The 26,417-nt window shown below is 41.0% G+C and overlaps 2 protein-coding genes across 4 annotated transcripts in view; one reads left to right on the plus strand and one right to left on the minus strand.

Annotated features, from left to right (window-relative positions):
* Nucleotides 1-16,923, plus strand: part of gulp1a (GULP PTB domain containing engulfment adaptor 1a) — a 102,852-nt gene extending 85,929 nt beyond the window's left edge. For all 3 annotated transcript variants that reach the window (XM_083997185.1, XM_083997184.1, XM_083997186.1), the window contains 8 exons: nucleotides 4,004-4,075; nucleotides 7,710-7,808; nucleotides 7,906-8,043; nucleotides 8,233-8,349; nucleotides 10,159-10,245; nucleotides 11,426-11,564; nucleotides 11,726-11,820; nucleotides 16,135-16,923. In XM_083997185.1, coding sequence (XP_083853311.1) covers nucleotides 4,004-4,075; nucleotides 7,710-7,808; nucleotides 7,906-8,043; nucleotides 8,233-8,349; nucleotides 10,159-10,245; nucleotides 11,426-11,564; nucleotides 11,726-11,820; nucleotides 16,135-16,206 — 819 coding nt within the window. In that variant the 3' untranslated portion in view covers nucleotides 16,207-16,923. The remainder of the gene's footprint in view (nucleotides 1-4,003; nucleotides 4,076-7,709; nucleotides 7,809-7,905; nucleotides 8,044-8,232; nucleotides 8,350-10,158; nucleotides 10,246-11,425; nucleotides 11,565-11,725; nucleotides 11,821-16,134) is intronic.
* Nucleotides 16,924-18,640: 1,717 nt separating this feature from the next.
* The window catches only part of col5a2a (collagen, type V, alpha 2a), a 40,544-nt gene continuing 32,767 nt past the window's right edge, over nucleotides 18,641-26,417 (minus strand). The window contains exons 35-54 of the mRNA XM_083997258.1: nucleotides 26,137-26,190; nucleotides 25,902-25,955; nucleotides 25,560-25,613; nucleotides 25,370-25,423; nucleotides 25,160-25,267; nucleotides 24,893-24,946; nucleotides 24,667-24,720; nucleotides 23,913-24,074; nucleotides 23,640-23,747; nucleotides 23,429-23,536; nucleotides 23,286-23,339; nucleotides 23,105-23,212; nucleotides 22,774-22,827; nucleotides 22,486-22,593; nucleotides 22,010-22,063; nucleotides 21,737-21,844; nucleotides 21,293-21,605; nucleotides 20,732-20,913; nucleotides 20,262-20,504; nucleotides 18,641-19,211 (exon numbers count right to left, since the gene is read on the minus strand). Coding sequence (XP_083853384.1) covers nucleotides 19,065-19,211; nucleotides 20,262-20,504; nucleotides 20,732-20,913; nucleotides 21,293-21,605; nucleotides 21,737-21,844; nucleotides 22,010-22,063; nucleotides 22,486-22,593; nucleotides 22,774-22,827; nucleotides 23,105-23,212; nucleotides 23,286-23,339; nucleotides 23,429-23,536; nucleotides 23,640-23,747; nucleotides 23,913-24,074; nucleotides 24,667-24,720; nucleotides 24,893-24,946; nucleotides 25,160-25,267; nucleotides 25,370-25,423; nucleotides 25,560-25,613; nucleotides 25,902-25,955; nucleotides 26,137-26,190 — 2,181 coding nt within the window. The 3' untranslated portion in view covers nucleotides 18,641-19,064. The remainder of the gene's footprint in view (nucleotides 19,212-20,261; nucleotides 20,505-20,731; nucleotides 20,914-21,292; nucleotides 21,606-21,736; nucleotides 21,845-22,009; nucleotides 22,064-22,485; nucleotides 22,594-22,773; nucleotides 22,828-23,104; nucleotides 23,213-23,285; nucleotides 23,340-23,428; nucleotides 23,537-23,639; nucleotides 23,748-23,912; nucleotides 24,075-24,666; nucleotides 24,721-24,892; nucleotides 24,947-25,159; nucleotides 25,268-25,369; nucleotides 25,424-25,559; nucleotides 25,614-25,901; nucleotides 25,956-26,136; nucleotides 26,191-26,417) is intronic.

Raw genomic sequence — 26,417 nt, forward strand, 5'->3', positions numbered from 1 at the left:
CCATGTTTAAAGCACTTAAAGAAAGTTGGGTCGGCGAGTGATTGTCGGGTCGTCTTCTGGCCTCAAGAAGAGCTTTTCCAATTTTTTCATCCATTGATACAACAGGGTCATAAAAGTCTTTTGCGCCTCAACTCGTTTTTTGAGTCAATGGAATTATTTAGCTCTTTTTGAACTGAGATGTTTTCCTCCAGGCTCTCAGCAGCTACAGATGAATGATGATCTGTGATATGACAGAGTATTAAAGAGCGGAGTTCCAGCTGCTGATGAGAAACCCCTGGTCCTATTTTCTGTATTCCTCCAGCAATTTGGACCTTCCAGAGCCTACGCATGGGGATTCATTTGACTGAGAGTGAAGCTTCTGTGCTTTTCAACTGTGATTTCATTCATATAAACACTTTTCAGACCTCACTGCTGGGAATAAAAGGTTTTAGGGCTGCACTTTATGATTGTTTTCACCACTGAATGGTCCCCTTATCTTGATGAATTGTTTTGCCTGCAGAATTTCATGAAATGAATGATGGTAATTATGATTTTCTAAGGCCCAAGACGGCATCTTTAAATTGCTTGTTTTGTCTGGAAACACACAGACAAAAAAATACTCAATTTACTATCATTAATCTGAAGCTGAGAGCAACAGAAAATCTTCCCACTGAAGCGATTCTAAATGAATGATATTGTGACTTGATTAATCAGAGAGCAGGATAATTGCTGATTATATTTTCTGACAATAAGTCAGTTATGTTTTTGCACTCATAGGATAATGTGTTATTTTTTTATACAAGTCTTTGAAAGAAGCCTTTGATTCTATAACAACAGAGAGAAAGAGAGTGGTTATTTGAGTTAAATGAAGCTATTGATTCCAAGTGACATCTCCTGCTTTATTTTAATTAAAACTTGTCGAAAATGTCACTGAACTGCAAACTAAATAAATTAGACATGAATAACATATTAATCGAGAGCTTTGGGAGGCTTTGGAGCTCAAGGGTCTTCAGCATTACCTCAGGACTCAAAACCCCTGATTGAAAAGATCTCCTTCACAAATGGAACTGGGTTTTTTTTTATTCCTGAGTATCTCTAATATTAAACTCAAGGAGTTTCGTCCAATTAAGTGTTATTATAGATATTACTGAAGCAAACCCTTTGTAACTTTAGGAATCCTATCTTATTGTACTTACTGAATCTCATCTCAGGTTAGGAAAGCCTAATCGACTTTATGGTATGTTACCTGTCTTCTCTTGTCTTATGTCAGATGAGTTAGAAGTGTTGGTACAGCATCAGCAGAAGAACAAAACAAAAAAAATGTTCCTCATGAAACTTCCAACATCAACATCAACATTAACTCAGATGAGAGAGAGATTTTTGCCATGAAAGTGAAACATGCTGAAGGTCGGCCATGAATGAATCTGTTGATATTTTTTTGGTTGTGTAAAAAGCAAGTAAAGTTTAGCCATGTGGAGGAAGTGGAGGAGAGTTTGTCAAAGATCCAGGGTCACAAAGGTTGTGTTACATTTTTCTTATCTTTAGTAAAGACTCCAATATTAAAGGAGACATATTATGCCCATTTTCCACAAATTAAAATAGTTCCCAGGTGTCTTATAGACATGTCTGTGTCATGCTTTGGTCAAAATACCCCAAGGATCAAACATCACAGCTCTTTTCATCCTCTCAAAACAGCCTTGTTCTGAACGGCTGGTTTCAGTGTCTGTCCCTTTAAATGCAATGAACCACTGCTTGCCCCGCCCCTTCTACCGGTACCAGGTGGGGGCGTGGTTATGCAAATTCGAAAACTGGAAGACATCTGAGGGAACAGCTCGTAAAACCACATGGATTTCAACCTAGAGAGCCTGGAAATTACTGATTTTTTTTGTCCATTCTCACATTTTGGGGGCTGGAAGACAAGACAAACACCTAAAGTGATATTTCCATAATATGTCCCCTTTACTGTAGGTACTATTCATCAGATGTGCAGCTTAGTTTCACTTTACTGCATCAGTACTAGAAGTCAAGGTATTGTTCAATCGATTGACAAAAAAAAAACCTTGGTGTTTGTGCCATGCATTTTGATCACACACACAAACACACACACATAGACAGATGCAGTATTTGTTCTGATCTGTTATCCTGTCATCAGCAAGTCACAACACTTTCCCTGTTTTGACTTGAATTGTCTTTATGTTGCCTCATGTTGACAGTAAAACGCTGTCTTCCACATCTACATCCCATCTGTTCCGCTGCTCTGCCACCAATTTGTTCTGCAATAGCTCTTTCTCAGTCGACCGTTGGACTCAGCTGCCTGCCAGCTGCTTTTTGGAGCACGGCGTCAGTGAGTTCGTGCCGACCTCTTTAATCAACAGGTGATTCTGACTTCTGGACTACAGGAAGGGGAAATAAAAAAAAAGGAAAAAGAGGTTAATATCTGAGCTGCTGAGATCTGACATCGGCAATCACATCACATCCAGAACTCACCCCAATTGCACCTGACACAGATCCTGCCCTCTCTAAAAGTTTGTCAAAAAAAATCAGAAACCTTTGGATCAAAAGGAGGGAGCTGTGAATAGACAGTGAGCTGAAAGTTGATTTTTTTTTAAAGTTTTTCCATCTCTACGAACTTTTCAGACCCGCTGCAATTGAAACCTGTGTTTTCTCTCCACATACTATACATATGAGTATATATCTGCGAATACACAGCTGAAGGGTGAATCCTCACCGTGGGGAATGATGAGGGGGGGGATGGTTGGGTGCGCCAAGGTCGCTTCGTTTTTCAGCTGCATGCACCGGTTGATGGATGAGGCTGTGAGCTCGGCCTGCCTGTTGAAACCTCCCCAGTCGTATCCCAGAATGCACTGGTCAGGAACGAGCGCTCCTCCGTTCTATTCTGGGCATCTGTCAGCGGCGCTCGCAGACACGTCCATAAGCGCATGGAGTACATTTGTCATACAGGTGCAGCGGCTCTGACATTTTTGTGGAAGGCCTTGTCTGTTTTCTGTCTATTATTACTATTATTATGTATTTGCATAAGTTGAACAAACCCCATTCATTATTTATGTCTTTTCATATTGCACTCAGGTATCAACAACATGTTTTTGTTGATGTCACAATGAGTAATAACTCGCTAATTGCTCAATTCATTATACAGCCTTATCCCAAGTGTCGCTGAGGGTTCAGCGGTAGATGAAAGGCTTTATTTTACAACATGAGACACTGTAGCACCGTTCCACTTGTCTCCAAACTGAAATGGACGCATTAGTGAAGCCAAATCGTGGAAAAGCCTCACACAGGTTTTTTTTATACCATGTCGCACAGACAGACAATCCCTGTCTGTCTGCAACTGTTTGCCTCAGTTCCAGTGGGAGGCATTGTTATTTTGTTTCCCTCCTCCCCACCCCCTCGAACCTTTAAGGGGCTGACACCGGTGTGTTTATGAAGTCTGTTATTGGAACAGGCTCCACACATTAAGCTCGGGAGGCGCCGAAGCAGTGCGTGTGACTGGAACAATTACTGCTGCTCCCACCAGATGGAAAACACCGTGTTCAGGCGCAAAGGTTAATGGCTCCATCTGTTGGAGAACGGCAGAAGTGCCGCGCACTGATGTGTATGTGTGTGTGTGTGACTTGCATACATTCCTCACGTGGATAGAACATATGCATTAGTCCCTTAAGTAGATGAAATGGTACAATATAAAATTAGCAATTTCATATCCCTGGAAGATGTAAGCATGACTAACATGATACATGTTGTTTGAACTATAAATAAGAAATTAGCAGATGATGCTGCAGGAGTGTCTCCTGTGATTGATGTGGTTATGTAACAGAGTTCAATCTGCTCTGCTATTCATGACCAAAAGGACTATTCAACAGTTCACCCTCTCCTTGATTTTCCCTTCCCTCCTCCTCTTTGTCACCCTTTAAATGCACCACACACTCGCTTATATGCGCTGTGTTCTTTCACTTTTGTTGTCTTACTTGTCATATAAATGTACAACCTTTTTTTGTTCTCTCTGCAGTTCCTTGGAAACACAGAGGTTGAAGCCCCCAAAGGCACAGAAGTTGTAAAGGATGCAGTCAGGAAGCTGAAGGTAAAGCTGCTGCTCGCTATAAACTGTTGCCTAAAACTGATGCCTAAGAGGATAGTGTGTTTGTGAGGGAGGGAGGGAAGGTGGGAGGAGGTGGGGGGGAGTGAGTGACAAATGCTCCCCCTCCCTTTAATGCTCTCCAGAAAGGTGCCCTTGGAGTTTTTCAGCGTGTGGCTGCTTTGAACTGCTTGATAAGCACAACACTTAGCTCGGTCGACCCACCTCAGGTTGATGTGAAATTCAATAACACAGATATTTATCCGTGTTGAAACCTGCTGCTTCAGATCCTGAGCCCAAATCCTTGAACGCGGCTCCTTAAATATTCAATGTCAGAGCTCAGTGACACGTGATGAAAGCTCTTGACACTTAATGGTTCCTTGTATAACATGATGATCTCATTAGAAGCTGCAGCCTAAATTTGCATTTTAATGGGCAGAGAATAGATTTCATGAGACAATATAATCTCTTAATGCTGTGTTAAACTCTTACTGTTACGTTACAGCCAAGTGTGGTATAGAAATATATGTTAATTTATGATTTAAAGCTGCACTTATTGTATAATGGCATGGGTTTTAATGGCTAAAGGTTTGCTGAAAGGAGTCATCAACTGTCTGAAAGAGCTGCCTGTTGTGTCTGGAGATGATTAAAGGTGCAGGTAGTAAAACCAAAACAAGAAGCTGAAAGGCAACAAAAGTCAATGTAGAGCTTAATGATGAGTGTCTGTTGGTTTGTCACCATGGGAACAACATGTGGGTAGAACAGGTGGGCTTAAAAGGGACCGGGCTTCATGTCCCATTATGTTACCAGAAGAAAATGTTGGTTTTCTTTGGGCCAAAGATTCAATGATTAAATTCAGATTCAGATTCAAAAAACTTTATTGATCCCAATAATGGCAATTCATTAACAGCTCACCTCATGTCACATACATAGCTCATACAACATATAAACATACAGTGTGTCTGTACAATCAGTACAGACAGTCAGGGGGCAGAAAAGGACCACCAATACACAATAAATAAAATATCAATAAAAACTGCTTAAGATAATAAATAACATTGTGACATGACCACCATGTAAAAGCACTGAAAGGACTCATTTAAAATAATCACTTGAAGATTTGAACAACCCAATAGCAGAAGATAGATAGGAATATTAGGAAAGACAGTTACAAAGTACATTTACTTGTTTTTGGAAATGTATGGCTTTTACTCCACTACCCTTAAAGGGACAACCAGGAGTTTCGGAAAGCAAAGTGTTTTCACACTACATTTCCCATGAGCCTCTACACGCACTGTGAAATTCTTGGACCGGCGCAAGACGGACGAAAGATAAAACATTTGCCGAGAATGTTTTCATTAATCAAAAACAAAAGTCGGAGGCTCGAAGACGATCAGATACCGTCGTAGTTCCGATCATAAACGATGCCAACTAGCGATCTGGCAGCGTTGTTCCCATGACCCACCGGGCAGCGTCCGGGAAACCAAAACCTAGGAAATGCTACATTAGCTAAATATGAGGCTGAAGGGTTTTCACCAGAAACTGTACAAACCTATACAATTTGCTTACTTGAGGAAACAATTCACCACAATACAACGATGCCTTAACATTTGAAAAATATAGAATATACACAGTTGCATACACAACGGAGCAGTTTTCACTAGTACTGGAGTAATAGCTGACCAGGAGGATCTCCACTTTACTCAAGTAGTGTTCTGTGTGCTCAGTCCTCCTCTGCTGAAAAGTTGCCACACACCAGGCAAACGCCCAAGACCGCGCTCAGTGGGTCATGATGGGCTGCACTGACAAACAGCCGTACTCCTTCTGTAGGTTTTCTTTCATTATTCAGAGCACAGCTTCGTTTAACTTCCCCCCCAATGAATGACACTTAATCTGAGACACAAACACTTCAGCATTGGACAAGTTAAACTGGCCCAGCAGTGTTCTTCTTCCTCCTGTGAGCATGGGAACCGCTGCAGCGCGGCCATCTCGCCTTTCTCCCAGCTTCTTGGTAACGTGGCTGTGCTCGCTGCCTGCTGGCCTCCCCTCTGTCTTCTCCTGCCAAGACTGGAGTCTGTGAGGCCACTTGCAGGGGAGGCTTGTTTTCCCAAGCCCATACCTCTATTGTTACATTACATTTAATCTTGAAAGCCTGTTTGGAGACCAAGGCTCTGTGGTTACCTCTGCCAGATACACTAACAGTAAGGAACAGGCTGAATTATATTTCCTTAGATCATGTGGAGGGGGGGGGGGGATGAAATAAAATAAAACGCATATGTCTCATGGAGGGAGGCATGTGTCCATGGTTTAGGTCAGATACTGTACCACAGTAAGTTAGAAATGCCTGTGGGGTAGCTTATTCATTCCTCAAAGATAAAACTCCATGTAAAACATGAACACTGTTTTCTCTCTGTCTCTGTTCATGTTTACATCTGCAGGCCACGACGAGTACCCGTGTCCAATCATAGGAGCTTAATCTTAGACAGCTGATTATATCAATTTACTGTAGGACAATGTGTACACACACAAACACACAAATTGTCTGTCCTCACAAGCTGAAAAGAAAGAGTCAGGTACAGGTTTGTGCTTGTATGCATGCATATACTTAGACTTGTACTGTTTTATTGCTGTTTTTAATCTGAATTCCACTCTGACTTTGCTCTATTTTATGGTTTTTAAAGTGTAAAGTGTCTTTGAGCATCTGTAAAAGCACTTACAAATAAAATATATTATTATTATACAAACTCAGACATCAGGAATCAGGAAAACACCAAAACATCACATAAATCAACAACAATAACTGCTTTATTATATAAAGAAAGAAAGAATAAGGAATAAACAAAGCACTGAAATGTGGGGTTAGGTCTTAAATCCAATTATAAAGTTGAAGTTTTGTTCACACATCAAAATTGAAGTGGATTTCCAAAAAAGATCCCGTTACAAATCTCTTTCCAGTCTGCACTAAGAACTAAATGTTCTCCCCGGGTCACAGTCCCTCAGCAGCTTCAGGGATTCTTAAACTGAGGAATCAGCACAGCTATGACACCAATCTTCTATGATTTGAATGCTGCAGTGGAGACTTCATAAAGATCTATTAAAGATTTATATTAAATTTGGCAATAATTACAGGCTATTATCATCTCCCTGGAACCATCCTCGCTTGCAGTGTCTCCTCAGCTGACACACACACACACACTCCCCCTCCGAACAGACATTTTCATTGGTTATTGACCTGGACTGGTTGCCAGGTCCTGTTGATGTTTATGCCACTTGGCAACAAAAGTGTGAAAGAATTGTTTTTTTGGCACTGCTTGATGGAATGATCTATTGGATGGATTTCTTCTTGCATCTTCTGTTTAACATTTCACCTTAATGATTGAATTTTACTAAACCGATTTTAATAGATATTTAATTATGAACACACTGCCAAAGGTTTTTCTTTTTTCTTTTTTTTCTTACCCTCAAGAATGTCTTGTTTTGCATTTTATGGTCCACATCTTCACTGCCTTGGTTCAGTCTCATTACACATCATTTCCAGCTGTTTCCTGTGAAAAAAAAGTGTTTTGTTCCTTATAAATACTTTGGCATTATAGGGGTGAACTAATCAGTTCTTTCTGCTTGTGATCTCTCCGATCTTCAGTTTCAGAGGCACATCAAGAAGTCAGAGGGGCAGAAGACTCCCAAAGTGGAACTGCAGATTTCCATCTATGGTGTGAAAATACTAGATCCCAAGACAAAAGTGAGTCCAGAATAATTTTAGTTTTTTGTCGGTGCTAGTTTTGCTGATTCTGAATAAAATAAATAACAAACACGTGTCTTGTTTTTCTTTTTTGCAGGATGTGCAGCACAACTGTCAGTTACACAGGATATCCTTCTGTGCCGATGATAAAACTGATAAAAGGATATTTACTTTCATCTGCAAGGACTCTGAGTCCAACAAACACCTCTGCTACGTGTTTGACAGTGAAAAATGTGTAAGTGCTCTCCCGTCTCCTTATTGAAACACACTTGACAGTTCTTATTGCATATGTCATATTTTGATCCCGTGTTTCCACAACCGTCTCCCTGAGTTGGTGCTGCGTTTTGACAGTAATCCACCATGATTTATACATTCAAGCTGTAGTGGCGTGTAGGTAAACAGATGTATTTGTGTCACGCTGCAGGCGGAGGAGATAACTCTAACCATCGGTCAGGCCTTTGACTTGGCCTACAAGAAGTTCCTGGAGTCTGGAGGCAAAGACGTGGAAACCAGGAAACAGATTGGAAGCCTTCAGAAACGCGTACGTCTCATCTGCTCTCACACAAACTTTAATTGACTTATTTTTTATTAATGAATGCAGCGTCTGTTTCTATTGATTGTTTTAAATCATCCAGTGTGGACGATTAACCATGTTGATGAAAGATGTCTATAATGAATGGCAATGATAATGCTCAGACTCGCTCCGTAATTGAATTAGTCTGCGCCCGCACAAAAAGTGGATCCCACTGTCTTTGTTCAGACGGTGATTTATTAAGACATTGGTATGAATCTAATCACACTGTAGTATATTAAAAGCATGTGATATGTTTCAAGGTTAATTTGCAGCCATTTCTTGTCACTTTTTTGCGTCTGTTGATCTATTTCCTAAAAATTCTTCATCAACAGCAAGTAACTCTCCATTAGACTGAACATTCACCCAAAGGATAAATAACATGTTTGAACATACACTAAAGCTCATTGTTGGTCTTCACAACATTTCAACACAATCTCAGCTCAAAGTTCACTCACTAACTTCTCCAGACACAGTCTACAAGAGTGGATCGAGTTTGCTCAGTTGTCATGGTGATGAGATTGTTCACAAGAGCTCAGTAGCTGTATTATTTCATCCGTTGCCCAGTTAGGACTTCCCACATGGAAGAAAAGTACTGACAAATGTCACAAAGAGCATTTTGTGTAGAAAGCCCTGAGGGAAGATCATAAGTGACTCTGGAGTCAGAATCACTTTGTTAAATTAGGTGTTAAAGGGTTTATGGAAGGCTGTGGGTGATATGATCATGAAGAAACAGTGTAAATGGTTCTACTGTCTTTATTGTTTTGGGATTTTTTTATTTTTTTGTTTTGCATCAAAGTGAAGAAGATGGTGTTTCTGCAGTGTAACCAGGGTTTTTCAATACTATTTACAATATGATGCTATACCATGCAATTCAGAAAAAAAATTACTAATTGTTTCTTTATAGTTGTTTTAAAGGGATAGTTCAACATTTTGGCAAATTCACCTATTGCCATAATCCCTATAATTGTAGAAGTAGGTTCGTTATCTTTAATTGTTGGTGCAAGCTGTTTTTAGATCGGCGGGGCAGAGACGCAAGCTGCGCTGTACTTTCACATTTCCCCCATCAAATACACAACCCAACAACTCCAAAACACTCTCGTGGACAAGGTGTGATCTGCACATTCACCACATTATGAAATAACCATGTATAATTATGTTACATTACACATGAAGCAAATACTCAGAACTACTTGTGCTTTTGAAGTCACTCTGACGAACAGCTGTGTCTGGAATGTAGTTCCGGCTAAGCATTTGCCTCAGAAACAACTCTGTCTCGTAATGTTACATGATTATTTCATAGCGTGGTGAATGTGCAGGTCACAACTTGTCCATGAGAGCGTTTTGGAGTTGTTGGATTGTATATTTGATGATTTTGATGAGGGAAAGGCGAAAGTACCGTGTGCCGTGCAGAGCTTGCTGCTCAGCCCCGCCAATCTGAAAACAACTTGCACCGACAATTGAAGGTAACGAACCTAGTCCCAAGACTATAGGGATTATAGGTGAATTTGCCAAAATGTTGAAATGTCCCTTTAAATCTTAATAAACCATTTGGGATCTATCTAAGAAAGAACACATTATCACAAAGATGAGAAACAATTTGATCAGGACATGAAAACTCGATGTTGGTTTCACAGGACAGTGATGATAACCATCTGAGTCGCTCACAACACAAAGATTGTATCAGGACACTTCATAAGTTCAATTGGATTTCTATTGCCTATTGTTATGATATCAACTTTGCAGTTTATAGTTCTGCACACTCTTGTCAATTTGCAGATTCAAGAACTGGAAACAGAAAACTCGGAGCTGAAGAAGCAGCTTCAAGACCTCGAAGAACAGCTGATGATAGCTCATGTGCCACCAGTAAGGACAAACAGCACTGACACTGTCCACAGACTGGAACAGAATACAAACACATTGATTTCTAAGCAACAAAGTGACCATTAAAGCAGAGTTATATGCTAAAACGTAAACCAACTGTCACACAATCACTATCAGTGTTGTCGAAAGTTAACTAACTCTAGACTCCATAAGCTTCCAGTCTCACCAGGCCTAGTTAGAGATGCTTGTTTCGCTCTCTGGCTCTAATTGCATCGTCTGCAGACAAACTAATGCATCACACTGATCTCATATTACATTTAGGATGCAGCCCCACGAAGTCACGCTACACAGCCAATAATTATAAAAGTTGAGTAAATTGAATCTAGCAAGTTTGGGGAGTATACTTAAGGACAGCTTGGTTTGCTGATATTGCCTCTGTGATTAAGCACATGGCCTCAGACTCGGCTTTAGAATGGCCAAAAAGGATCTGTCGGTCTAAAGCTGCGCGTGAAAGCAAAGCAATTACACACCTGATTGGTCTGATGAGGAATAGCGATACGTTCAACATCTCATTGGTGGCAGCCCCCGAAGCAAATGCAATTACCCACACACCTCTCACACCTCTTCCTCCACGAGACTGAATAATACTATCCCACTCTGGTCACTTTTTTCTGTCTTCCCGTCTTTTTTTCTTCTTCTTCTTCTTCTTCTTCTTCTTCTTCTTCTTCTTCTTCTTCTTCTTCTTCTTCTTCTTCTTCTTCTTCTTCTTCTTCTTCTTCCTCTTTCCTCCCCTCAGCCGCTGCACATAAACGCGGCTAACGAAGCGTACATGCTGCAGAGGCCCTCCTCTCTCTTCTGGTGTCACAGCTTCACGTCGCTGTCCTGTCTGGAAATCTCCTCTGTCACACTCACTCCCATGAGCTCGCCGGAGTCCAACTTATCCGCCGGGCTACTAACTCCTCCGCCTGCCAAGCCTGCTCTCCTTCCTCCTAAACCGCCCGAGGGATGCAGCATCCCACGGCCTCGCGTAAAAAAAACAACCCTCCTCTGCTTTCTCTTTCTCTGTGCTTTTGTTTGTGTCGTCCCTGAAGCCTTGTTATCTCCTGCTTTCTATCTGCTACTTCTTTTTGCTTCTGTGCAAAAAAAAAACAACAAAAAAATAAGTGCACAGTTTGTGTATCCGCCCGTAATTATCCCCTATTTCGGTGACTTTTTGATACAGGCAGGCAGCATCTCCATGAAACCGCAGTCCACGGATATTTTCGACATGGTTCCCTTCTCCCCCGTGACGCCGCTGGTGCCCACGCAGGCCAGTAACGGCTGCCCACCGCCACCGCCGACCACACTGCCACCGGACATAAGTGAGTTAATGATTGCTGCACAAAGGACTGCAGCTGTTAAAGGAGATAACTCATTTTTATGTACGCTTTCTGCAGCAAGATGCACAGAAATCTGACAAAGTCTCTGTCCTTTTGAAGAGACGAGCCTGTGTGATGTTTATCTGTTATGTCTGTGTCTGCAGGGAAAGACTTGTTTGGTGCTGAGCCATTTGATCCGTTCACCTGCGGGGCAGCCGACTTCCCTCCAGACATCCAGTCAAAGCTGGATGAGATGCAGGTGAGCTCCCGTCTCCGTCTGATTCCTCCACGCTGTGTTGTTGTAGAGCTGCTGGGAGGCTGGTTGGAGTGTGAAACCTGTGTTTCCTGTCTCTCTAATTGTCAGTGTTGGCACTTTGAAGCTTAAAGCTTAAGACGTTTTGCTTTTCATTTGTTTCACGTCTCTTTTTTTACTTTCACTTTTCTGTCCTGGTTGGTCCTGCTTGTTTTGTCGTCTGGTTTTGTTATGTTTGTCTGTTTTTGGTCAGTGTATTGTCAGTTTATACATTGTGTATGAAAGAAAAAAAAAGATAATATACTGGCTAAGTATGAGCCTCTGTTCATATAAACAGGCCCTGAAACTAAACTCTCAGTTTCCTACAGTGGTGTGCACAGACTTTTTGAAGGGCAGGGGTGGTAAGGGAAAAAAAGGGCACATGTAGCGCGCCCTCGCCACTGAAGAGGGCACTTTAACGCGTGTTTTGGCTCCTAGAGGGCACTTTAGCACGCGTGCACGCCGCTGGTTTCCTAACAGCGGCGGGCGTCTGCTGAATGTGGACAGGTGTTAATTGAATAATTAAAACAAAAAACTATAATTGATGATTTGGTAACACTTTACTTGACGCCTATCTCTATAACACATTATAACCATATTTATAATGAGTTATAATGCAGTTATAACACTGTATAACTATAGTTATAAACAGTCATAAATAATCATAATACTTCATAACAATAATCATAACACACTATAAAGCATTTTATCTTGACTTATAAGGTCAGTAATTATAATACGTTATAATTGTTAGTAACTGGCTGACAATGCCCACATTTATAATGCATTATAAATATAGTTATAATGTGTTATAATTGTCTTATAAACGTGTATAACTATCATTATAAACACTCATAAATTACATAAGACTTTATAACAATAAGCATAACACATTATAGAGCATTATAACTCTATTATAATACTAAGACCTTATAGAATGTGCTATGATGTCGTATGCTTATTGTTATAAAGCCAATTAATGAGAGTTTATAATGATAGTTATACACATTTATAAGACAATTATAACACATTATAACTATATTAATAATGCATTATCGATGTGGTCATTGTCAGCGAGTTACTAACAATTATAATATATTATATAATTATAATACTTGACCTTATAAGTCATGATAAAATGCTTTGCAGTGTGTTATGCTTATTGTTATGAAGCATTATGATAATTTATGAGTGTTTATAATTATAGTCATACAGTGCTATAACTGCATTATAACTCATTATAACTATGGTTATAATGTGTTATAGAGATAGGCGTCAAGTAAAGTGTTACTGATGATTTTTACTAAAGTTATTAATGGTAAAATAGATTCTACCTAATAACACAATCAGATTTTAATGAAGTCCTTATCTAACCCACTTCACCTAGGTTGATTAAAGACGTGAAACCATTTAGGCGTTTGTAAATAACTGCAATGATAAAAAAAAGTCCCCCTTGTTTTCATGTCTCATGGTGTCGTCCCCTCTCTGTGAGAGTAGAGTCAAATGTTTCCAGGCTACGGTGAAAATGTCTTGATATGAGAGCAGAATATTTGAACGCGACTGTATTTGAGGTCTGGTGGAGCAGTAAATGAAAAGCCAAGTGTGACATCAAATTCATTATTCAGAAATAATAAAAAGTCCCCTGCTGTCTTCAGGCAGGAGTAAAGAGTCATTAACAGCACTTTGCACACAGTCGTCCATATTTCATTGTTTCCACCAGAGGCATCAGATGTCAGAGCTGATGCTGCGGCTCAGCGGCCCTCACACTCTGCACCGACGTGGTGGGCTGAGACTGGTGCATCAGCAGTAATCTGGAGCCAGACTCTTCCTCTAATCCAAGAGAAATCTACTTTTATTCCTGTTGAGAGTGAATGAGAGACACTTCAGACTGTGAGCTGCACTGTGGTCTGTGCTGCAGATGTCTGTCATGGCAGCACAGCCACGGAGTCAACTGGAAGTGAGCTTTGGGAGCTAAAGTTCTGAAAAAAAATACAACTTAAGTTCAAAAAATTCTGGTGCTTGCTTTCAGATCTCCATTGATAGTGTGTAAATATTATAAATACCATAAATAGCCCATGTTTGATATAAAGAATTTAATGAACTAGAAAACACTGTCCCAGTGTCCAACCTCCTGCAGAGGGAACTCTGAGAGGAATCCTGGTAAACTTGATCAGAACAAAGAGACACGTTCTTTCACACTAGTAAAGCTCAAGATTTATAATTAGATGATTTATATGGAAACTCTTTACTTTCCGCTTTAACTTTCATGAAATGGTTTATACAGTAGATGAATACCTAAATGAAAATAATTCAGTGACTTCAGAAATCAAAGGAAGAAGACACAAGAAAACAATCCAGGCAGAGTGATCAAACGGGAGCTGAGCTGAGGTCACTCTGAAGACTAAACACAAGGAAATGAATGTATAAGGAGGACATAGACTAAATACAAGGAGAAGGGAGACAGTGAGACACAGGTGCTGGACATCAGGGCGGAGCAGACAGTCACACACGAGCAGGAAGTGCAGTGAGTTAGTGAAGTCAAAATAAAACAGAAAGTGTGTAAGAATACCTGACATACCTACCCATAGAACTAGGGCAGACGATGAACTGAAATGAATCTCCATCCACATCATAGTGTGTTGACCATTTCTCAACTACAGCGGCAGAAAGGGGTAACTCCTCAGAGTGCAGTTCTGAGAAAATGAGTTTAAAGTATTTTTGTTGTCCAGTCAACTGTATTGAACTTTTCTGAAAATTGGTCAAATCCTTGTTTTGGCAAGTAGTAGTCTAGCAGTGTAAAAATATTTAACTCAAACTTAACATTTTACCCTTATTTCAGAGTTACCTCTGTCTGTTTGTGCATTGAGACACACTATAAGCTGGCCATACAACGCAAGAAAGGGGTAACTCCCATTGGTTCTTAAAAGGGTTACGTAACTCATGTTACTGTGTTCTCTCGTTGTTTCCCCACAACTTTGAGTAGTTCTATACACAGACAGAATAAGGTGACTCATGTTAAGGTGTTCTCTTCTTGTTTCACTGCAGTTTTTGGGAGTTACTGTGAAAACTAACCTCAGATATATCCCAAATAAGATAACGTTGAGTCAAGATATTTATCCACATGATGTAGCAGAACGTTAATGTCCCAAAAATGACAAAATCAAAATTTTGACAAAAAATGAGTTACCCCCTTTTTGCGTTGTAGGAATATGTGTGGCTGATGGAGGCCCAAAGCTACACTCTGCCCATAGAAACCAGTCAGTTCCTGTTATTTCTAATCTTGTTTCAATCAATATTTAAATTGAGTCATTATGTTACACTGTAAAAACTAGAAAACATAAGACCTCACATTGTCTTAAAGATTTGACTTTACTACATCTCTGGAGAGTTTGAATACATCTCTTTAGAAACATCATTCACAAATTAAACAATAAAGTTGACTTGAGTGAACCCGACATTTTCTGTTTGCTGCTGATTTTTCCAGAGTGTGTCACCAGTAGGAGGCAGTGTTGCTTTGACACACTTTTTTTTCCCCTGCAAGCGTTTCCTCCAGCTTCTTCCTCTCTTTAACTAACACCAGCTGCGCTCATCTCTCCCTCTCTCCACTTGTAGCGTCAGAGATGGTTTGTACTCTCTGCTTTTTCTTTCTTTCTTTCTCTCTGCCTGTGTCTGTGTGTATTTTTGCCTGGCATGCTTTGAAAGTCGCCGCATGTTCTCGCATTTTGAAAAAATAAAAAATAAACACATGCATGTGCAGTTGTGTCACTGATTAGCAGCTGATTTAATAATCTCATCTCAGCTGTGATGAGTTTCTTTAGCCTCTTTTTGTTTATTTTGGAAAATACAAATATCGATTTTGCTTCTCACTGTGGAAAAATTATAAATATTTTTGGAATCGTGAGAAGTAGCTATCAAATCCTGCTTTATAAAAGAGCACATTAAAACAATTACAAGTCCAGTTTGCCCACAGCTGCTATTTTTTCCAAAATAAAACAACTTTTCCATCTGATATAAATATGTTTGTCCATCGCCTCCTCCATCAGGATGCATGCTCGTTATTGTTTCTGCTTGGCTTTAGGATCTTGTGTATAATGCATGACTGAGCATGACGGAGCAGCAGTGTCCTAATCTCTGCTTCATTCTTTCTAAACCTCAAAGTTTTATGGCTGTTTTATCCCCCGTTGGCTCTAATCTAAGCATCACTCAGACCCTGTGTTTATCAGCAGCGATGTAATGTAATCTCACACAATGTCTCAGCTGTCGCCCCGGCTTGTCTTCCAGGAGGGGTTCAAAATGGGACTAACCTTAGAAGGCACCGTCTTCTCCCTGGACCCGCTGGACGGCCGCTGCTGATGCCAAGAGGAGGCTCCCCGGTCCTGGTCGCGTAACTTTTATCTCGTTTGTATGAAGAAGTGCCAAAATCCACTCCACAGCTGAGTCAAGATGTCACACTTTTCATCTTGAGGTTTATATGCATTTGCATTTAGATTGGTTTTTTCAAGGTAAAACTCAGATCCATTATAGAGAAAGAACTATTTTTGTAAAGAAAAAACAAATTATGGAAGGATGTAGTTTTGATGACCTTTGCTTGCACAGGGGATGAGAGATGTAAATAGTCGATGATATGTTGAATGGTACACTCTGTGGCAGAATTTTCATATGAGACTGTTTGTGTGTATGCATCATTTGAACTCTGTATCGTTGAAACATTCCTGTTTGTACGCCAAACACAAGCCGGCAAGAAAAATAAATGGAACCACAAACTTTCAGCTCGTCCGTAACATCACATGCTGTAGCTTTTTTTTTTTTTTTTTTTTTTTACACAACATGAAGTCTCACATTATCTAGTTAATTAATGCAGTTAAATATTTACTGACATTCCCTCTTTTTTCTTTCTTCTAATTTTCATTTTGTTTCTTACAAGTTTGAGTCGGCATTCCAGTATTTACATGTCATATTATTACTTTGTCATCATGTTAGCCTACCCTCCTCTTTTCTTGCACCAGAAGGCACTTTTAGTTGGACAAACTCTGTCCATACCTGCAGTACTATTCCTATGATTTTACTTTTGGTTGCATTGACTTTGCTGTTACAGTTATTAAAGAAAATCTTGCTGCAAAAACAAAACTGCTGCTCATTTCATATTATTCTTGCGTGAGTCGTGACTTTGATTAGCAGATGTTTATAGGTTTGTGTGTTTTTTGTGTTGTCAGCAGTGTGGCAGCGTCAGTGTCCAGACTGTTGGATGGATAGAATGTGGAACTGAATGCAATACTTCATACCAAGGCCGTAATTACCATATACATTTGGGGGGACACATCCCCGCCCAATGTTCAGATATGCTCAAAATGCCCCCACCCCACCCCACCCCCCCCAATATATAGCTAGCTGATTAAAAAATAAAAAAAAGTATCCCATTAGCGAATTTACGGTATATATATTGCTTCATACTGTCATGAGGGAGTAATGACATTCACAGCAACATGCTAACACGCTACATTGTGGTGGAAAATGAAGGGGAATCTAAAGCATCAGCATTAGAAGCATGTTAGCGCGCTTACATTAGCATTAGACCTGGCGCAGAGCAGCTCAGTACCAGTTTGTCCTTCGTCCTCACCTCCAGCTGCATTCACTCTGAAGTCTGGCGTTGTCTCACATTCATCACAGATTTCTTGATTGCACACCCTCCTGAGGCTGTAGCAATTCTATCATACATCTTTATAAAGGACCAAATGAACTCTCCTCAAACAAGAAAAGGCAGAGAGAAATATTTTCAATATTTATTTTCAATGGATGAAACGCATCTGCTTCCAGTATGGAAAGCTCCCTCCTCCTCCTCCTCCTCTTCTCTGCCTCTGGGATGTTAGCAGTGCAAAGTTTTACAAATCTAAAATAAATACGATCAAATACGAACCAAATGCTCACAATGGAACTAATTGTGAAGGCACATTCACGAGAGTTGAAAAGAAAACAGCTTACATTAGAAACAACTGGGTATGTCAAGTACATTTGTTTTGGTGTTTAATGACAAAAAGAAGTCTGTGTGCAAAACAACAACTTAAAGGACCTAACTATACCTGAATTAATATGACAAGAGCTTGGGGGGATTAACAAGCATTTTGTTTAATTTGTTGCATAGCAAGACATACAAAGCAAACAGGCACTCACAGCCACCTTATTCTATAAAACTGATTATAAAAATAGGAAAAAAAAAGATTTCAAGAGCATATAAGTCCAGGATACTGCAAAAAAAGGGGGAACTGACATGCATAAAAATAGAATATTCTGTGCTACCTTTTTGTTTTACTGTATGACATTTAAGTTGAGGGAAAGAATAAAATGTCACAAATCACCACACACCACTCACACAACATCCTCATTCATCTCTCCATCGTTGACAGAAAGATCTTTATTGGCGTCCCCAAACCCTGCCCTGTACCGCGAAGCCGGGAGAAGTGCACAAAGATCACGCGTTACTTACAAAACAGCACCTGTGAAAAAGAAGATTTTTTACATGTAGTGTCGTCGTTTTTCTCAGTTTCGGTGACGAGGTAGCTAACACTGAGGAAATCGACAGTCTTAATGTGTCTTTAATGTTCTACGTGATCGGTACAGAGTTCAAAATAACTTGGATACAGACATTGGTTCATCAAAACTGTCTTGAGAAAAATACCTGAGCTGGTGAACGCATCATCAGCTGTATTTGTTTCCTCAATAGCACCACAATGTTGTTTTTTTTATACTCAGACATTTAAAATAAAAAAAAGAACAGAGAGATCTGTAAATATTAGTAGTGGCGGGACATTTGACGTAGCTTCGTGGGGTTTTTCTGGGCCTGTAAACAGCAGTTTTAATGAACATTTTAAAGCTTTAATAGTCATAAATCTTTGGTAATATTTTGTGAAATAAAATTATTTGGACCATCGTGAGCCTCAAAATGCATGAAGCTTAAAGTCAAACGTACACAAGAAGACAGAGGAATGATTCTGATTTTTTTTTCTTTTTTTTCACCAAATTTCTCTTTATGTAAATTCCAAACATTCATCTAACTTACAAATCGTCGATGTCTTGAACTGGGTCGGAAGGCACAATAAATATCTTGCCACAGGGCCAGAATAGTTCTCAGTACTTGTATGTACAATGTGGCTGATCGCGTCAGCTGTCAGTTCAATAGTCTCAGGATTGTCCTCGACGCATCCCCGCCAACATTCTTACAAGAAGCACACAGGCCCGATATCGACGCCAAACTCTTGATCTGGGCCACCAATGTCCACTGGTGCAATATCCACAATAGGAAGTCTTGCTGTTTTCTGTGTCCTGTACTCAAACACTGTCTTGCCCCAGTTGCCAGTTGCTCTCTGTGAAAGGGACACAAACGGAAAATCAGTCAGTAACTTAGTTTTGTAGTTTCGATCAGTGAAGAACAAAACATCTCATTAAAATTGCAAAGTTTTTTTTTTTAATGCTTCTGTACTGCAACAGACAAAGACCCATCTCATCCACAGACTAACTTTGCAGATTGGTTTCTTTGTCCTTAAAGGCAACACAGTCGATGAAGAGACTAAAGCCTGCAGTGGATTAATCCTCTTTCCTCTGTGTCACAACAACTATTGAAAACTCATTAGTGAGCATCTGCTGCTCCTTCGTTACCATGGACACACACGCACACACTGTAGTTTATGTTGATTTAGTCCCATGTAAAGTGTCTGCTACCAAAATACTCATTAATCAATCAGCCACTTGGGGCAGCAGCACAACATTGACACACTATATTACATGAAGTTGTTGTGGCTAACTGTGCTAGCAAACAGTTTCATTGTCATTTATGTGTTTGTTTATCTAATATTGACTTTTAGCTCTGTTTTGACCTCCACTGACTCCTGAGGAAAACAGCTGATGAATGCTCTACTAGCTAATTGCTAACTTCTGTTCGCTAATTGCTGTTTGATGGCGCTCACCTAGTGTACAGTCTGTTTATTAGTTTCATTCTATGGCAGGACAACACTGATACTGATGAGAGCAGCAGAGACTAAATCACAAGAGGCAAGTTTGCGCTGAAAGATAACAGGTTCTTCTACCGATTCAGAGGGGAACTGAGGAAAACTCATTTCAGCTCCCGTTTATATAAGAAAAAGTAGCGATAATATTTTCTTTTTTTAAATAAAGTCTGCAAAACTACAGCCCAGCTATTATGGATAACTTTGAAAAATTGGAATGGGATTTACAGTAATGAGCTGCTCTAAGAGCTGCTGCTGAGAGTAACTGATTGCTGGATTTGGTCAATTCATGGGTTTATATGAGGACAATAAAGATACAGACTATGAGCGGCCTCACAGCACCTTTGCTACGTTTAATAAACGATGAATGTGTAAAAAAAGCAAAGTCACATCTGAGATGAGGGAACTTACTGAGCAAGAGTCCTCCACCACTGTGTATCTGAAGCGGTTGTTTCCCTCTGCTTTAAGCTCCAGGTCGTTGGAGCCTTTGAGGACCACGGCTTTCTTCAGGTTGCTGTTCCTCTCGTCCTTGTAGCCCACGGAGTTCTTGCAGTGGTAGGTGATGGTCTGGGAAGCCTCTTTGGACAGCAGGCGGATGAAGGTCATCTGAACCGTGATGGAGTTAGCCGGCTGATCTTTGTTGCCATAAGTGAACTAGAGAAACAGAAACAGCCATCAACAATCGATAAGCAATAAATTAGTATTTTTTTCTTCTTCTCCCCCAAAATTCCTATACAGCTGCCTCATTATTAAAATCACAGCAGAAAATCCATCACAGGACTCTCTCTCTATAAAGTATTTAACAGCTTCAATGTGCGTTTTTCAATTAACAGCTCTTATTCCCTCCCTCTCTCCCACTATATCAAAATGCTAGCGCTCACATGTGTTCCTCTGTTGATGTCGGCTCCGAACCACACAGGTTTGTTCCTGGACGAGCTCCACCACACTTTACGAGGTATGCTGTCTGGGTTGGCCGAGATGCAGGTCTCCCCGGTGTCCATGTTGCAGTGCACTTTGATGGCGTCCTCGGCACTGCCTTGGTTTGGATCCACCCAGAACTCGCCTACAGGACAGAATGAATTCAGCCACACAGCCATTAATTTATTCTACAGCTGCTGTGGTGAGATAAATAATTGATGTTGCATACAGGCAGTTTTATTTTAAAGTTCTGAGACATGACTTTCCCACACTCCTACTACAGTACATTAATCATGGTGGGAAGAAGCTCTGCTGAGATAAGAAAATAATAAACTGGGGAACGAAGATGAAGAGAAAAGGTTGGAATTTATGTTGCACACCCTGTGAGACTTATCTCACATTGTGTGAACTGCAGTTTTCTTGAGTCCATTGTCAGAAACAAGATGTTTTACAATGTTTTGCTCAACAAAATCAATGAAAAACACTGAGACAGACCTTTTAGAGCATCTCCCCAGAACACTCACCGCTCTTCTTCATGGGGTAGCATCGCTTCAGGTCATCGCAGGTCCTGGCAGGATGCTTCCTGCTGCCGTCCGGGCTCTTCATGCTGTCAATCTGGCTGCTGAGGGCCTTCAGAGTGGCCTGGACGCTGGGGTCCACGGGCACGATGGTGGAGGAGTTGCTGTTGGGCATAGCCTCGTCCTCGCTGAACTCAGGAGGAGGAGGAGGGCCGGAGTCATAATCGTGAGGGCCGCCGCCAAAGAGGTCGTCCATAGCAGCTATGGGAGGTCCCGGGGGACCGGGTGGACCTGGGGGTCCAGCCTCTCCTGGAGGGCCCTGTTGATAGGTGATATTTTTATTTTTATGTCTGTTTTTAAAGCTTCAGCTAAGTCACACAAGCTGACGGGTCTTTAAAAAAAATATATATTTACTGAATTACATAACACACAGTAAGAACTTTTCTGTACCTCTGGCCCAATTTCTCCACTGAGTCCACGAGTTCCAGGAGGTCCCATTGGCCCAGGCTGTCCCACGTATCCTTCCTTTCCATGGGGTCCAATAGGTCCAGGAGGTCCCTGAAAAATATTCCGGTCATGACTTGTTAGCAGTTAGGCCCAAAATTAGGAGTTTGATTTCACAATAAATGTCGATGAGAATTTAAACTCAGGATGTATTATGTTGACAACAGTAAAAACTGTATCATAAAGCGCAGTGTGATATTAAAGAATCGTAGTATTTACCCTGGGGCCGCCTGGTCCGACAATTCCTGGGGTTCCCTGCTCACCTGTTGTGCCCTGAAAGCAGGAAATAAATGTTCATCAGTTCCTTCATTCATTTGCTGTATATTGATGTTTATATTCTATTTTACACAATGTGAGGCATATTTTCAGTATAAGACCAAGTTCTAAACACGTGACAAACAGCTTCTGTCCACAGCACTGGGTCTGATGTGTCATTTTCAAGAATGAGCCAGGTCAAAGTTTTGGACTACTGTTGTTCTTCCATGGATTTTTAGAAGATACTGACAGTGTGTCTCTTTAAACGTAATGTCAGACGTTAAACCTATGTTCTTATGCATTGAGAACAAGACTGAAAGGAGTGTCAGCAACAGTGAAAGAATGTCCTACTAACTTTCACTGCCACAAAGTGAACGATGGAGAACAACTGAGACACTGTAGCTACAATTATTTGCAGTGGGTGTGTCACTCTGACTTACTGGAGGTCCAGGAAGACCCTGCAAACCGGTGAAACCTCGATGTCCCTTCTGTCCTCTCTCTCCATGGTCACCCAGGTCACCCTTATCTCCTCTTGGTCCTTGGGGTCCCTGAATTGAGAAAGATGCAACACATTGTCAGTTTAAAAAGTGGGGAGTTTTTGTTTTGGTTCTCACCAACACCTATCACAAAAGAAAAGTAATTTACAATCCTCCGGAGTATTGTGAGGTCCTGCATATTAATATTTCTCATTATCTCGAGGTGTCCTAAGTGGGATATTGGAGACTCACCACTAATCCTCTCTTTCCGGCTGAGCCAGGTGGACCAACAGGTCCTCTGGAGCCCTGCAAATGAGACAAATCATTACTCCGTCCTGTGGGAACACAAAGCTCTGCCAGCACTGAAGAAATCCAACTCCTTATTATGCCCAAACACATTATTCCTGTCACTTTATTAAGTCTATTCATGTTCCAACATGCTCTCAGGGGTGAAATCGAGTCGACCTTCAGACTGTACCCTTGTTCTTGATAATACGTGTGAATCTGTTAATATTGCATCATGCTGAAAGACAGAGACACAAATTAACACACATGAGACAAAGAGGTGACAGAGTCCACTTACAGCCTCTCCTCTCTTTCCAGCGTCACCTGGTACACCGACAGGGCCTGGAGTACCAGGAAGTCCCTGTGAACCCACCAAGCCCTCAGGACCAGGATCTCCTCGGGCACCCTGTAGAAGTGGCATCTGTTAGTCACTTGAAATATACAAAAACAACAAACATAATGATTGTTTTGTCTCTTACTCTTTGTCCAAGAACGCCATCTTTTCCTGGTGGACCATCAGATCCTGCAGGGCCCTGAAGAACATATGAAGACACATCAAGACAATGGTACATGTCAGAGAAACACCCCTAAGAAACAAAACTCATTTAAAATGTGTACTTACATCAGGACCAGGATCACCACGAGGTCCATTAGCACCAGGAGTACCAACAGGACCTGGGGGGCCTTTATCTCCAGATGATCCTGTGGTTCCCTGTTTTCCTGGTGGGCCCTAAGAGAAACAGAAACAGGTAACTCACAATACACCACTTAAAGGACATCCCACATTAGAACTGAGCTAAGCTAAATGTTGAAGTGAAGTCAGGGATACAGACCCCTGGTCCTGGAAGACCGGGCATTCCACGCTCTCCTCTCTGACCGGGAAGACCCACAATGCCTCTCTGTCCTGTAGTTCCAGATGGACCTGGAGGACCGTCAGGACCCTAAACCCAGATCACCACACACAAAACATTTAAGCAAAAAACAGAATCCACCTGGAATGTTTCAGCTTTTAGATGATATTAATTTATGTCCTTCAATTTCAAATGGATCTTTAAGCTGATCCACTATAATCTTTCAATCTTGTCATATGTAGAACATCAGCTTACCGTAGGTCCATCCTCTCCAGAGTCTCCTTTGTCTCCTGGGCTGCCAGGTGGTCCAGCTGGACCTCGCTCTCCCTGTCTTCCAGGAGATCCATGGTCTCCACGAAGGCCAAGTGGTCCCTCTTTCCCTGGAGGTCCAAGAGGTCCGGGTTCTCCAACTGGACCCTGACAGGTGTGGTTACAGTCATGAGATAAGTATATACTGTACACAGGTGCTTCACCTTCGTTCAGTGCTTTTTTATTTTTGTTTTATTTTTATTTATTGGTTTATTTGGGTGGGACAATGCACATTAATGGACATATAAAAACATGTAAATGTGCCGGATTGTAGCAGCTAGTGCTAGTTTCCATCCACATTAGTGGCTAAAGATGCTCATAGAAACAGTTTCCATAGTTAAAGAAACTGAAACAGTGCAGTGTTGCTACACATTAACAACTGAGCTGAGAGAACTAAACTAACTAAAGTCAGGGTCAGGGTCACATGTTGGCAACAGTGATTCCAATAAGGAAAACATCTGCTTTGTATTCAGACCTTATTTTTATTTTCAACTTTCTACTGAATAGACCATGTTCATCCACCAGTTACAGTTCTAAGAGGATATCAGAGTTACATCTGGTGCAAATGTTGTTTCACTGTTTGGAAGTATTTCATTAAACTCTGATTGGATTTCAGCTGCAAGTGTCCCTTGATGATCCTAAACTTATTTTGTCCTGGTTCCCTGAATGTGTTTGCTTCCTCTGGAAGATTAATACTCACAGTTGGGCCTGGTGGTCCGACTCTTCCTGCAGATCCAGGGAAACCAGTGGGACCCTGGAAGCAGAAAAATGACACAAGAGGCTCAGTTACAGCTTCACAAGTTTTGTAACATAAAACATGATGTAAAACGTAATGTTTGACAAACAGTCAGATCTTCATTAGATATGATTAATATACAATTTTTTTCACTTTGCAATAACATCTCTGAAATATTAAGTTATCTTACTGGTGCACCCTGTGTTCCTCTTCCGCCTTTCAATCCAGCAACACCAACTGGCCCCTGAGAAAACAACACTTCATCAGGAGCATGAAAAAATCTGGGTCCTCAGTGAACAGATTAATGCATCATAACCTCCAAACTGGACTTACATTTTTTTTTAAAGTACAGATGTGGTTTTATGACTCTTTACCAACTGGTCTCTTGTGTGGAAATGTGACATAACAACTATGTTTGAAGTAATTAATTATTGTCTTATAACTTTATACAACTCACAGGAGGTCCATGAGCTCCAGCCAAGCCTTGAGGTCCAGGTAATCCTGCATCTCCTTTCTGGCCTTGCTCTCCAGGCTCTCCCTTGACTCCAGGTTGACCATCAGGACCCTGTACAGTGGAGGTAATGTTTGAAAAAAACAAACAATCAGACAAATCAGATTACCTGAATGAATAGTTTTAGGGTTAGATAGCAATATTGTAACTACTTACAGGGGCTCCAGAAAATCCAACTGCACCGATTGGGCCAGGTTCACCTCTTGCTCCCTGTGGTACAATATACATCATAGGTCAGAGCTGTGTGTATGTATTATGCTTCATGCACTGCAGTGCAATAAAACAGGTCAGAACTATACAATACAATAGTAATGTATGAGCTGAAACACTGGCCAGGTCTACTCACAGGAACTCCTCGGGATCCTGCAGGTCCAGCTGGTCCTTTGGGTCCAGGTTCACCCTGCAAAAATGACACAAGTTAATTGCTACAGTCACTTATTGAATATATCCTTTCCCATAAACACAATATTATTATGTTTGTAAAAGCACTTAGGGCAAAGGCTGGCCTGCACACGCTGGTAGATACAGATAAGATCAGATACAAAACAGGACAACAGGCAGCATTGTGGGAAATTATGTTTTAAAATCAATAAGAAACTTCACTTCCTGCCTTCATGACATAGAATCATTGTGATGCAGCAGCTTTTTAACATGTGTCAAATAGGAAAAAAAACAAAAAACACTGTACCTTCTCACCACTGGGTCCAGCAGGTCCTAGTGGGCCAACAGGACCTGGGGCCCCCTGTTGACAGAAGAAGAAAGATCTGGTTGGAGATAGTTGGAGATATCTGCTCCTCACTGTTACTAGCAATTTGTGTTGTCACATTTCTCAGGACAAGCCGTGACAGGCCTTGAGCTTGTATGCAGATTGTTTTCAGTCTGGCAAGTGAGAGGTGTGAATAAGTGATAAATGTTTTACTTACTCTTGCACCATCATTTCCAGGTGTGCCTTCTGATCCTTTCTCACCGATCGCTCCCTACACACGGAAAAAAGAAAACATAACAAAGCGTGAGGCTCCTTTATTCAGTGTCAGCAGAGAGAGAGTGAGAGAGCACAGGTCAGAGTCAGACTCATCCATCGTAAATTTAGAGCAGCAGGCAGACTCCTACAGCACTTTTGGAAATGATCCACTTGTTTTAATATTTGTATTGTGACACATTGGTGTTGTTATTTTTTTCACGTGCGCTTTGACGCCTATGAGTC

The sequence above is a fragment of the Trachurus trachurus genome (assembly GCF_905171665.1).
Source record: "Trachurus trachurus genome assembly, chromosome: 21".
In the NCBI taxonomy this organism is placed as follows: Eukaryota; Metazoa; Chordata; class Actinopteri; order Carangiformes; family Carangidae; genus Trachurus; species Trachurus trachurus.